The 14,316-nt window shown below is 38.2% G+C and overlaps 1 protein-coding gene across 1 annotated transcript; it reads right to left on the bottom strand.

The window, feature by feature from the left end:
• Nucleotides 1–1,441: 1,441 nt before the first annotated feature.
• On the bottom strand, nt 1,442–14,054 carry LOC141623026 (aldehyde dehydrogenase family 3 member F1-like). Its single transcript, XM_074439057.1, has 10 exons — nt 13,737–14,054; nt 4,073–4,141; nt 3,538–3,634; nt 3,225–3,431; nt 2,995–3,119; nt 2,798–2,902; nt 2,488–2,660; nt 2,292–2,382; nt 2,044–2,193; nt 1,442–1,921 (listed from the first exon to the last, which is right to left on the bottom strand). The coding sequence occupies exons 1-10, from the start codon at nt 13,938–13,940 to the stop codon at nt 1,670–1,672; spliced, it is 1,473 nt and encodes a 490-aa protein (XP_074295158.1). The 5' UTR covers nt 13,941–14,054; the 3' UTR covers nt 1,442–1,669.
• Between the last annotated feature and the right edge of the window lie 262 nt (nt 14,055–14,316).

The following is a 14,316-nucleotide window of genomic DNA, read 5'->3' as shown; positions in this document are numbered from 1 at the left end:
TTCTTTTCCTTCTCCGTTACTTCCGACGTTGGCGTTGGCGGCGGCGATGACGGTGGAGTTTCAAACTTCTCGACCGGTTCAGCCATCGGGGATGTCACGGAGGCCGGCTTGATGAACTGGAAAACAGAATTAGGGCGGTTGTTGAGATTGAACCGGGTCAGCTTTATCATTGACGGAAGGATGGTTGATACGACGTCGTTTCGAACATATCGGGTAGTTTTATGATGGCAATTGGGATGAAACAGATGGAGATTGTAATAATGGTTGTATTTCAATGGCGTATATACATGCTGCTTTTCTTGGGTCTTTCTTTTGGGATTGTCTTTACGGGTTGCTGTTTGGAGACTTTAATTTGGACACGTGGCAGTATATTATTGGCCTTTGGAGGAACATACGGTCTCCTATTGATTCGTTGGGCAAAGCCCATTACTCCTTTACATTTTTGGGTCATAAACCCACAGCCCAAACCTTTTAATTGCATGTCGTTTTTTTTTTTTTTTTTTTTTTTTTTTTTTTTTTTTATGTGTAATGCAATGTTTGTTGAGCGTAAATATGTTTATGGTGATGGAAGATTAAATAAGTTGGGGTTAACTTAATACATATGGTATTCGTATTTAGAGAGCTCAATTCAGATCTGGCCAAATTAAATCTATTAAACTTCAACCTAAATTCGTTAATTTCGTGTCGATTTCGTATAGTCTTTTCAGGTCGTGTTAGTTCTTTGTCAGCTCTAGTTTTATAATTACAAAGGTACCCATGTTTGCTTGACTTATTGAGTTAACGTTTCAAGCTGTATTGTTTTTTAGCCACGTCTTAAACTTAAAACATGTCATATAAAAGATAAATTAAAAAATAAAACCAGAATGCGTAGGAACTAGCAAACGTCTTGTTTTGTCTATCCAAATGGAGTGCTATTATAAGTCGTTTTAATCTTAAAACGAATAAAATGGATAATATCCTTTTCAAGATATTTGAATTGTTGCTCATAGAGTAAACATTAAACATTTTTTTGCTTACATGGCCCACATTAACTCAAACATCCAATTAGAAACACAATCCGTCTCATTGTAAACGGACACTATTCATCTAAAGTTGTAAACGATAGTGATCCTCTCACAAAATGCAAGTGAGAGGGCAGGTGGGGTATTCATTTCCCACCCACTTGCACTATTCACTCTCATTTTGTAAGATAAACTTTGTCCATCTACAGTTTTAGATAGATGATATCCATTTAAAATGAGAATTTGTGTTACAAACAAGCTTCTTACTTTCAAGATAGTTACTTGGTGGAGCCGTGTCTGCAAGCTAGTTATTTGTTTCCTTTATCCAATGGTAAGTAACTTCTTGACATTTAACAAAAAAATTGTAAACAAGTCCTTTTATTTAACATATCCATGAGGGAAGGGATTTAGCAGAAGGAAAAAAAAATCAAACAGAAAAATGGAAGAAAATTTGTTAAATTGACTGTAATAATGGCATAATGCCCAAAGTTAAAGCATAAAAACATGTAATTATAGAGCAATAGCAACATTATTTAGGTAGAGCACTGGTACCATAAATAAGTTTGTTAGGAAGAAAGGCATAAAGTTTAAACAACAACTTGATATTGGAGGAGTTGATTTATTTGCTCTTGTATTTCAGAAAAAAAAAATAGAATAGATTGCAGGGTCTAATAATCAGTTGGATATCTCCTAAGTCCAAGCAAGAGAAGTAGAAGATTAAGGTACTCCACTGCGTAACCAACCCTAACAAATTCCAACTTGAACGCGTTCCATGGAGGATATCTCGCGGAAAGATCAGGGAAGAAACCTCTTCTTAGCACCGCCTTTTCATGGCTAAATGTGTCAAATGTGAACTTTCCATGATAACTCCCCATTCCGCTCGCTCCTACTCCTCCAAATGGAAGCTCATCGCATACATACTGAAACAAAAACATGGATGACAAAATCAAACAAGTGAGTATAGCTAGTGAGTCTTATATGAGGCGTACGTTTTTATAAAACTGTTTCGTTCGCATGATTTAACAGATAGAGGGCATATTACATGAATTAGAACATCATTGAATGTCACACTTCCTGAGGATGTTTCTGACACTATACGCCTTTTTAAGGTTTCGTTGTGAGTGAATGCGTACAGAGCTAGTGGCTTTGGCCTCGAGTTGATGAAGTCTATGCTCTCTTCAATCGTCTTCAACTGCAAATTTAAAGTATGTATCATATATAATTACTTCATTCAGAACAGTAGAACACCAATTGTATGTCAATGACTTAATGAAGGGGTTTAATTTTTACAGTTATGATGGGCAAAATTGGGCCGAAAATCTCCTCGTTCATGACCTCAGAATCAAGTGGGGGATCTAGTAAGATTGTTGGCTCAATAAGCCTAAAAAATCATGGGCAGTAGAAATATCAGAAACTTCATACAGAAAAAAAAGCAGAAAACTTCTCTGTATTTGTTCGTCATTTATGCTTACGACAAATAACTTACAGTTTTTGTTCGTCAAATGAGCCACCATGGACTATAGAAGCTGCCACCAGAGGGTCCTTGAGCAAGCTACGCAATCTATCAAAGTGTCGCTTGTTAACGACTCTGCTCATGCCTTGTAGAGAATCTATGTTTTCACCATAGACCTTCTTGACTGTAGTTTTCAGCATATCAACCTAAAATGTCAACCGCAAACAGAATGATGTTAGTTATGGTCCTATGGAAAATGAGAAGGCATTATCGACTCATTGGATGGATTTGCAATAATATAAATCAAAACAGCGTAAAATGTAGTAGGACTTTAAAATATTACAAATGAAGATGCAAACTTCTCCTGGATGAGCAAATAATCAATGGCGACACAAGCTTGGCCACCACAAGCACCCCACTTTGCGGATGCTAGTCTTCTCATAGCCACCTTACAAGTAGTCATGCAACAAATCAGCAAAAAACCTAACCTCGGAAATTAGAGAATTAACTTGATTTAGTACTTGAGCAAGGCTATGATACCTTCAAGTTTGAAGATACTGAAGGATAATCAAAGATCATAGGGCATTTGCCACCTAGCTCTAATGTCACAGGGGTTAGATGCTTTGCAGCTTGTGTCATTATTATTCGACCAACTCCCGTGCTCCCTGATGCAAGTAAATTTATTAAACTGTTGGCACTTTGCAGTTTCGTAATCCTTAATGATGCAAAAAATCGAGATTCTACATTGCTCACAAATCGTTACCACTTACCAGTGTAAAAGATCTTGTCCCATTTGTGGAGTAAGAGCTGCTGGCCGGTGTCCACCCCTCCTTCAATGACCTTTACCGCACTGTTATCCAGATACAGAGGGATGGTTTTCGCTAGGAAAGAAGAGGTTGCCGGAGCTGACTCTGAGAGCTTTATGACTACCACATTTCCGGCAGCTATAGCTCCAACCAACGGTTCCAATGCCAAGTCTGATACTCAATGCAAACATTAAATTAAACTCTCCCTCAATCAGGTAATTCTTTGTTGACACTTTCAATTTTCTTTGTATCACGACGAGTCTAATTAATTACTGACCTAATGGGTAGTTCCATGACGACATGATCAGAACTAATCCATAAGGTTCGGCAATTACTTCGCCCTTTGCTGGGAAGAAAAGTAATCTTGTTCCGACCTGCATAAGTTCTTATAATCGTAAGTCTACTATAAAACAGTCTATAATTAGACATTTACACACCCTTAGTCCTTAGAGGCGGACTATGACCGGCACTAACTTTTAAAATTCACAAGGTATGACATTCATTTAAGAACGTTATATTTAATCGATGAGCTTATACGAAGTACATACTAAGAAAATGTCGTCCAGGAATAATTTGGGGTTGGGTGACATAATGCCGTATTCTCTTGTATATGCTCAATAATTTACGCAATATGCGTGATCTAATAATAGACATCAAGCTAACTGATACTCCTATGATGCTCATGTAATTACTAACCTATGTTAGTTATAACTAATGATAGCAAAAAAAAAAACATTAATTATATAACTAATTAGCGATAATGTATACGTAATTAAAATGTTGATGGATGATTAATAAGTGGGCGTACGTACCTTTTTGGGAGTCATCCAGTTCTTCAAGCAACTTAATGCATATTGAATACATTTCTTCACTGGTCCGATCTAACAAATTGACACTCAACTAATTAATTCACTCATACCTGTCGTCGGCTTTATGTTCGTATCAATCGTATATATGTAGTATTCGAGTTTAGTATTTTAGTTTAATTAGAGATGTAAAATGAGTGTAATATTGGATGGTATTTTTTTGGGTTGGATACACCCTCTAACAATTAAGACAATAAAACGGAACAGAATAGAGGCGAAGTTACTCCGTCCATCTCCTGCCTATAAGATGAAATTGGGACGCTAGCTAGGTCTCCCTTTGTTAATAATGCTAAGCTTATCATGTCATGGTTCTCTAGCTCCCCAATTTGTTAGCCAATTTGTACATGTATTCACATTTCTGAATTCTTATTCTGATAGTAACGAAATTTAATCTACCATACGGATTATTTAGAATGTTGAAGGAGAACAATAAACAAAATGATAATACGAAATATGTATGTGAAAGAATAATATCAATAATATTATGTATTATTGTATGATATGTTAGTTATGGAATATATATTGTCTAGGTAATATTATGGAAGGAGTTAGCTAGGGTTATGTATGTATATATACGGTTGTATCCATAGTTGCAGTCAATTGAATACAACACATATAATTCATTCCCTTGTTTTCTGATCTGTATGGTACCAGAGACAGGATCCTATTAACCACGCACAAAAAATTTCATCACCTCGACATACGATGACTAACAACAAAGACAAGGCAGGAAAGGGCGATAGGAGTGACAAAGTGCAGATCATTCCGATGTCGTCACCTTTGTTTTTACACCCTTCGGACAGTCCGAGCCTCAAACTCACTCAAACGACTTTCACAGGTGAGAATTATGACGTATGGGCGATGCGGTGAAGAATGGACTCGATGCAAAAAATAAATTGAGTTTCATCGAAGGAAAAGACAAGCAACCTGTCGTCAAAGAAGGTGAAGAAGAAAGCTGCGAAGCCGTCGCGTGGAGACAGTGCAACGCTATGATTAAGGCATGGCTTAGGAATGTAATAGATGAAAAGTTACATCCGAGCATCACTTTCACGGCCACCATGTCTGAAATATGGGAAGAGTTAGCAGAACGATTTTCTGCTGGCAACGCTCCTAGGGTTCATCAACTAAGGAGCGATTTAACGGAGTGCAAACAAGGGCGTCAGTCAGTCGTGGAGTGCTACACAAAATTGAAGACGATTTGAGATGAATTGGCAAATTATAGCCGTATCCCGAAGTGTACGTGTGGCGCTGCTGCGGTGTTCATCAAAGAAAGAGAGGAAGAAAAAGTCCATCAATTTTTGATGGGACTTGATGCAAAGTTATACGAAAATCTTCGTATTAATTTGCTAATGGAAGATAGCATCACCACCTTGAGCCGAGCTTATGGTCTGGTGTTGCGAGAGGAAAGGCACAAAGCTGTTGCTAGAAAAAAGGAAGAAAAGACGGAGAAAAACGAGGCTGCAATGGCGGTAAAGAGTACCAATTACAGTGGGAAAGGACGTGGTGGAGCAGCATGGCCAAAGGAAGAAGAAGAAGAAGCAGAGCCTCCATGATGTACCTATTGCAAAAAGTATTGGCGTGAGGAAGATGAAGATGATTGCTGGGAGAAACATGGATATACTTCAAGTAGAGGACGCGGCCGGGGCAGAGAGGTCGTGGAGGACCAACAACATGAGGAGGACGAAATGGTGGCAGAGGACAGGCCAATGCAGTGGCTTCCTCAAGTGATGCAGGGAAGGAAAACAACAACGACGACTTCACTTCGGATGAAGTCAGTCGAATTCGTAGTTTGCTAATGGCTAACCAAAGCACCACCAGTATCGAGAAAATGTCAGGTATAATCACATGGATAATAGATAGCGGTGCCTCACATCATATGACAGGAAAGCGAGAATTGTTGGTGAATACATGGAAAGGGCATAAGGCGAAGATTGGATTACCAGATGGCAGAGAGGTGATCGCGGATGAACATGGACAAGTGACATTAGCGTCCAATTTCATTTTGAAGGATGTTTTATATGTGCCAATGTTGACATGTGATTTGATTTCCGTTCAACAACTCATTGAGGAAAATAACTATGTTGTAACGTTTTATTCTAACTATTGTGATATACAGGACCAATATACGAGGATAGGGATTGGACAGGTTGAGCAGAACAGGCCGAACAACATGGTTTATTACTTCAAGGAAAATCGCAAGCATGCACTACTACAAATACAGGCTATAACAACGGTCAAAAACCGTTGTTATATAAAAAAGCGGACGTTGTTAAAGCGTCCGTTGTAAAAGGTTTTAACAACGGTTGGTTTTCTTAAGGAAACCGTTGTTAAAAATATTAACAACGGTTTTAAGTATAAAAACCCGTTGTGGAAAGTGTGACTCAATTTTGGGGGGAAAGTTATAACAACGGGTTTTAATATACAAAACCATTGTTATAACTAAAGACAACGGGTTGTTTGTAAATAACCGTTGTTGTTTGTTCTTAAAAAATAAAAAAAAATTAAATTAAATATTACTAGATGCATGCATAATTACGGCCCGTTATAATTCCGATGCATGCATTATTACTGACATCACTGTGCATATGAACGGACAATATGGAATGAGAAGGGTTAGTAATAAGATTTGAAGCAGCATTGAGAGATATGATGATGATTATGCATGTCACAACTTCCTAACATATATATTAATTAAAAAACAACTCAACCCACACATTGCTTAGTATAAATACATTGCATTATCTCAACTAACATTTCCATTATCTCAATATATACATCTCCAAACCCTAACTGCTAAAACAAACTCCAAATAAATAACCCTACTTAATCTTTCAAAACAAACTCCAAACTCCAACAAAATGAATGATTTCATCCTTAAGACTCTTACTATGATCGAGAACAACAACAGTTTCATCCGCCGGTTGCTCCATATTGAGTAAAGTTTCAAGAGCTACCTTGCGGATGCTCGATCCGTACTGAAGGACGCCAAAGAAGATGACTCGACGGAGCAGCAACAGTTGCAGCTATATGACGATATAGCAACTGCTGAACGAAACCTCCAAATAGCCAAGAAGGAGAGGACGGATATGATAGAGGAGAATAAGATCCTCTATGAAAATATAAGAATTGCATTTTTATTAATGTAATTTTTTTTTTAATTTATGTATTTATAAATATGTATATATATATATATTAATTATGTTTATCTTGCTTCTTCATCTTGCTTCTTCATTGTTTTACTAACTAATTATGCGAACAATATTTAAACAAATAACATAATGGTCGATAAAAACACATACATGCAAAAGAAATAATTAGAAAAAGAAAATAATGACGATGAAACTAACAGTGACGGCGAGATTTACCTGATAAATACAGAACGTAAGAGACGATGAAATCAACAGTGACGGCGAGAAGATAAAGCGACGATGAGAAAGAGAGAAAGAGAGAAAGAGACGATGAGAAAGTGTGTGTTTTGTGTTTGTGTTTGTCTGCTGTGTTTGTGTTTGTGTATTAAGGGTTGTGTTTTGTGGCTGCAGCAGACTTGTGTTTGTGTGATTTATAATATGGAAGGTATTGACAACGGTTATTAAACAACAACCGTTGTCAAATATGTTTTAACAACGGTTGTAAAAAACACCCGTTGTCAAATATGTTTTAACAACGGGTTACAAAAGTAACCGTTGTGATTACTTTTCACTAACTTTGCGCCAATTTTGCGCCAAATTATTAACAACGGTTGTGCATGTGTGACCCGTTGTTAAAACTAATAACAACGGTTTTTATAACCATACCCGTTGTAATTAAGTTTAGTAAAATTCGCGCCATACATTCTACAACGTCTATTGTGATTTTCGTGAATAATCGTTGTTAAAGGGGCGTTGTAGTTGCCTGGATTTGTAGTAGTGATGTCGCAGGGAGAATAAAGGTTAACGAGAATGTTCGTTTGTGGCACATGAGACTTGGTCATCCTTCAAATAGTATTTTATCTTGCTTTTCCGATTTAGTTGGTAATGATTTGATTTGGAATTCGAAACATGTTTGTGATCCGTGTTGTCGAGCTAAACAAACACGTACCAGTTTTTTGCTTAATAATAAAAGGAGTAGCAATTTATTTCAGTTAATTCATTGTGATATATGGGGAGGTTATCGAACCCACTGTTTATCAGGTGCCCATTATTTCTTGACTATAGTTGACGATTGCAGTAGAGGCGTCTGTGCTTATTTAATGAATGATAGAGGAGAAGTTGGAGACTTAATGAGGAATTTTATAATAATGACCAAGACTCAATTTGGTAAAGAGGTAAAAATCGTGCAAAGTGATAACGGGACAGAGTTTCTTTCAGGTTCCCTAAAGAGTTTTTATAGGGAAAAGGGAATTATTTTTCACACTAGTAATGTGGACACCCTTCAACAGAATGGAGGGTAGAACGAAAACATAGACACATACTAGAAAAGGCGAGAGCCCTTCATTTTCAAGCACATTTGCCAATAGAGTTTTGGGGGGAGTGTGTTTTGACCGCTGCATACCTCATTAATAGGACCCCAACCCGAGTATTAAATGGTCATGGTCAGACACCCTATGAAGTTTTGTTTGGTGAAAAACCGCGTCTAAACAATTTGAAAGTTTTAGGTTGTCTTTGTTATGCACATAATAAAGATAAGCCAAAGGATAAATTTGGTGAGCGCGGTAAAAGATGTGTTTTCATTAGGTATCCACACGGGAAAAAGGGGTGGAAAATATACGATTTAAAGGAGAAGAAATGCTTTGTATCCTGCGATGTTAATTTTTATGAGCATATATTTCCTTTTTCACAAAATGATGGCACTAGCAACATACTACCTTCACCCGTGAGAAATCAAAATTCAAGTGAATTCATTGATAAAGTTGTCGAGGAACAACAAACATGGGATATTTCTTTGCAAAATGAAGATGCCAACAACGAGCAAGAATACACCTGATTAGACTATTATTATTAGAAATAGTGATGATCAGGCTACTGTTGAAAACCAGACAACAACCAGCACGTCTGGTCAGGTTGTTGTCGAGAATAAAGAGCAGCTAGAGGGATGCGGTGCTCCCAAGAAATTTAAGCCAATTGGAAGGGCGATTATATGTGCAAATCAACGCGAATAATAATCACCGAGTCATCTGCTCACCATGTTCCGTCACGAACCTTAAAGAAAGGTACCCGCTATCCAATAACTGATTACGTCACGACTAGTTGTTTTTCCTTGTCTCACAGGAAATATTTAGCAGCAGTTGATGCAATAAAGGAACCAGTTCATTACTCCGAGGCAGTGAAGAACGAGAAATGGAGAGAAGCAATGGCGAATGAAATTAAGGCTTTGGAGATGAACGGGGCATGGAAGGTGATGGATTTGCCGCCTGTAAAGAGACCCATTGGTTGCAAATGGGTGTATAAAATAAAATACAAAGCAAACGGGACAATAGAAAGGTACAAGGCGAGGTTGGTCGCACAAGGATTCACCCAAATCGAGGGGATCGATTACAATGAGACATACGCGCCGGTTGCAAAGATGACATGCGTGAGGTGTCTGTTAGCCGTGGCAGTCACAAAGAAATGGCACATCGAGCAATTGGATGTTAATAACGCATTCTTACATAGGGACTTAAGTGAGGAAGTGTACATGAAAATGCCTCACGGCTTTGAAGTAAACCGAAAGAATCAAGTATGCAGGTTAGTGAAATCGATTTACGGTTTGAAACAGGCATCACGGAACTGGTTTGCCAAACTCGCCGAGTCTTTGAAATGTTATGGTTTTGTTCAGTCACTCGCTGATTATTCATTGTTTACCTACAATAAGAATGGAGTTTTCATTGGCATTCTAGTATATTTTGATGATATGATAATGGTAAGTGATAATCGAGAAACATGTTCGAAATTCAAGGTATTCCTGAACGACAAATTTGGGATAAATGACCTTGGTAGGATAAAGTATTTTTTGGGCATCAAAGTAGCTGTGTAATACCCATCCTTTTAGAGACCCGTTGACCGACGTTGACTGACCTGAGACACCTATCTAGACTTTCGGAAACCTTACGAGTAAGACCTTGTGACGGTGTGAGTCTTTGAGTTCGTGTTACTCGATCTAGCGGAGGCTACTCGATCGAGTAGCTTGAGAACTCGATCGAGTAGAGGCCACTCGATCGAGTAAGTGAGTTACTCGATCGAGTAACGTGAGTTCAGCGGGGAATTATAAATCGTAAAATCGTGAAACCCAAATCATTTCTCCACCTTTCTTCCTAAACCTAGATGCCGCCATTTCACTTCTCCTTCACCATGGTTCATCTCTTTGAGGTTTTTGAGGGCGGTTATACCATAGGGATGGGATGCTTAAGTCGGGTAGCGGTCTTGACGCCGGATTGCTTTGTATAGGTATGTTATCATCATCATCGTCTCCCTTGATTTTAGTTATGGTTATGGTAGTAGTAATAGTTGGTTATGCTGGTTGTTATAGGTGGTTATGGTGGTTGCTTGTTGTCTTGTGGTCGTGCGTGGAATCGCTGCGGTTTGCTAAAGGTAGGTTTTCCTACTCGGTATTGTTGGTTGTATAACGTGTCGTTTGTATTGTGTAGCTGGTTTTGGTATTGTGGTTGGTGCCGTGGATTGGTTGTGATTGGTCATTGTGAATGTTTGTCTGTGGTTCTCGAGGTGCGTCCTCGCCTGAGTGGAGTCACTTGAGGGAGTGGCTTCACGCCTTTGATTCGCCCTATGTGGAACCCGCCACAGAGGGGATGTGCACATTAAGGAACATGGGTTATCGTTCGGATTAGATGAGTGGAGCTTAGGTGGGAACGACTACGGTCCCCCACTGGCAGGACTGGACTTTCGGGCAGTCAGAGATGTGTAGTTGGTTGGAAGTGGTGATGTATGTGTGTTACTGTATTTCCTTGTGTCTGCTTTTGTACTTGTGACCTCAGTACTGACCTTGTGTGGTATTGTTGTGTTGTCTTCTTTTGTTGTGTCTGCCGCGATCCACTATGGTGAGCAGTCAGTCTTAGCAGGTTGGTGTATGGATCTTAGCTGGGTGCTTGGAGGGACAAGTCTACCACGAGTCTTGGCAGAGATAGTTTCACATAGTTTATAACTATCACGAGTTGTATCTTTTGTATTGTTTGTTTGGTTTAAATCACTTGTAATTGAATATAAATGTTCTTTATCGGCATTTGATTATTACTGTCCTCGGGCAACCGAGATGGTAACGCCCTTATCTACTAGGGAAGGTCTTGTTAAGGCTCCTTGGTAGATGGAGGTGTTATAAGCTGCTGGTGCGCGATGACTATTTTTAAACCAACGAAAATATGCCCTTGGGATCATAGAAGAAACGGGTTTGTTGGGAGCAAAACCCGTGGATACACCGATTCAAACAAATCACAAGCTGGCTCTAGCACAAGGTTATTGTTTGAAAGATGCAATGAAATATAGAAGACTAGTTGGACGCCTCGTGTACTTGACTATCACGAGACTAGACATTGTATATGCCGTGCATATCTTATCTCAATTTGTTCACGAGCCACGGAAGGAGCATTGGGATGCGGCTTCGCATCTGGTTCGGTATTTGAAGAAGGATCCCAGCAAAGAAATCGTCATGGATAGGAAATAAGCCTTGCATTTACTTGGGTATGCGGATTCTGACTATGCAAGTTGCCCGCTGACCGCTGACCAGGCGTTCCTTAAGGGGATACTTCGTTGCTTTAGGACACACACCCATCTTCTGGAAGGCCAAGAAGCAAGCGACAGTGGCGAAGTCTACGGCAGAGGCAGAATATCGAGCTTTAGCTACTGTGACGAGTGAATTAATCTGGCTCAAGTCCTTTCTGGCGTGTTTAGGGTTAATGCACACAGAGCCAATGAGAGTGTATTGCGATAATCAGGCAGCGCTGCACATAGCGAGAAATCCCGTGTTTCATGATCGAACAAAACACATTGAGATAGATTGTCATTTCATTAGGCAACATTTGGTTGAGAAAAACATAGCAGCCTTTCATGTTCGGAGCAAGGAGCAGATTACAGACTTGTTTACTAAAGCTCTCGGAGGAGAATTATTTGATTATTTACAGCGCAAGTTAGGCATCGAACCGTCGAGTGCTCCAACTTGAGGGGGGAGTGAAAGAATAATATCAATAATATTATGTATTATTGTATGATATGTTAGTTATGGAATATATATAGTCTAGGTAATATTATGGAAGTTGTTAGCTAGCAGTGCAGATCCTCTGTCCCATCTTGTGTCCCATCACTCCTCCTATTAACACATATGCACTATGATATATACTATTACCATTTATATTATTTTATGTGTGATGTGTGAAGATCTTTAAAGTAGTGGGACACAAGATGGGATATAAAAGTGGGACAGGTTATGTATGTATATATACGGTTGTATCCATAGTTACAGTCAATTGAATACAACACATATAATTCATTCCCCTGTTTTCTGTTCTTTAGTATGTGTGAGTACGTCTCAAAAAATTTGATCTATATATCCCCGCGCTTTGTAAATAATTCACCCCGTCTTACAATAAATCCAAGAAATATGACGATATGTATGCTAGGCAACAAAATCTATACTTAGGCGAGGACACTTCCTCACTACCACCCAAAAATAACTTGGTTCACTACATATATACGGAGCATTATTGGCAGTCGATGACCAAACCTTTGTTTGGATATACGGAGTACCTCATATGTCAACATCATTTTCAGTGATGTGCTCCTATCATGCTCTCAGCTCTCCTTGATATTGGTAATCGTCTATAAGACGGTTTTATATAAATACGAGTATCATTTAAAAGTTAAAACGGATAAAACTATTATTAGATCGTGTATGACATGTATCAGTAAATAAGTAAAAGTTATACTCCGTACTCCGTAGATATTAACTTTCAAAAATTTTCCTTTGCTGCAACCATCAAGGTATAAGAACTACAAAAGGAGGCAAGTTTTAATTACGGAGTACGGAGTATTATTTTGCTGATTAGATCAGTTTGGATAATGGATCTACAATTCTACACCAATAAAAAGATCAAAGTTAAATAAACAACTAAAGACAAATTGAACAAATAACCAAATATGCATAAGACCAAAATTAAATAGGGACTTTATATTTGGAAAAACGGGGGAGTAATTAATTAATATTTAAATTAACTAGTGACTAAAGCACTAAAAGTGCTTTTTTGAAGGCTCATGCCTATACCAATTAGAAAGTCGGATATACATTATCTTGAAAGATAAGTCGCCAAAAAACAACTTAAGAAATGAGAGGGGAAAATGAGAGATCGAAAATTTTAAAATGACTAAACATCCACTATAATAAAAACGACTTAGCCTAATGGTTAATAACGCGAAGATATCATGGATATAATAGATCCTAGATTCACAGTCGTAAATCGATTGACATCAGAATAAGATATACGAAAATCATGAAGGCAAAATCTCATTTGTGACATCACACAATCGATTAAAACAATGTAAAAAGGGAAGGTGACTGCTAGAGATAGGTCACAAGTACCTTTTCGTCACAAGCAAGAATAGCTAAATCACGAGGCCAAAACCATATAGAATGATTGAATAAGGAGATGTACCTCATCCTTGTAGGCTTCAACCTTACTCTTACCAACATCATCATAAAGTGCTTGAAAACACTTATTTTCTTGTTCAATAATCATCTTCAAAAGAGCTTCAAGTTGTGCTTTTCTCCATGCAAAGCTCTTAGTTCTTCCTTGTTTAAAGGTCTCCCTTAGCTCTTCTATCATTTCCTTGTCATCCTTCACCATTACACTTTCCATGACTACTTAGCCTAAACAAAGCAAAAATGCAAGTATAAAATGTTCAAGTGGTCAAGAAATAGTGACAGTCATGTGTAACAAATATAGTACATGTAAGAGCGTGGGTGTTGCAATATCTTGCTACGTTCCAACTAACTTCATTAAGTGACGGCAATTATTTTGTAGGGGCCACCGTAAAAAGATATTTGCCAATTTTCCCCCCAAAAAAATGTGATTAGGTTTTCCGGGGGTTGTACGTTAGCTGATAAGTACATAAATTACCTTTATTTTTATATAAAGTAGCATATATTAGTACGATTAAAATGATAATATGGAGTAGTTCGTAATTCTTTCTCTAATAGGAGTTAACTACAAGTTCGTTACTTTGGGATCATAA

The sequence above is a fragment of the Silene latifolia genome, chromosome X, assembly GCF_048544455.1.
Source record: "Silene latifolia isolate original U9 population chromosome X, ASM4854445v1, whole genome shotgun sequence".
Taxonomy (NCBI): Eukaryota; Viridiplantae; Streptophyta; class Magnoliopsida; order Caryophyllales; family Caryophyllaceae; genus Silene; species Silene latifolia.
Note: the sequence above shows the minus strand (reverse complement) of the source record. Positions and strands in the feature narration are given on the sequence as shown.

Excerpts from the sequence above, each read along its gene's own strand:
- LOC141623026 (XM_074439057.1), bottom strand. The coding sequence starts at position 13,940 with ATGGAAAGTGTAATGGTGAAGGATGACAAGGAAATGATAGAAGAGCTA. Across the intron at positions 4,142-13,736 it reads TTGAAGCCTACAAGGATGAG|ATCGGACCAGTGAAGAAATG; the intron begins GTACATCTCCTT and ends TCAATTTGTTAG. Across the intron at positions 3,635-4,072 it reads ACTGGATGACTCCCAAAAAG|GTCGGAACAAGATTACTTTT; the intron begins GTACGTACGCCC and ends GAACTTATGCAG.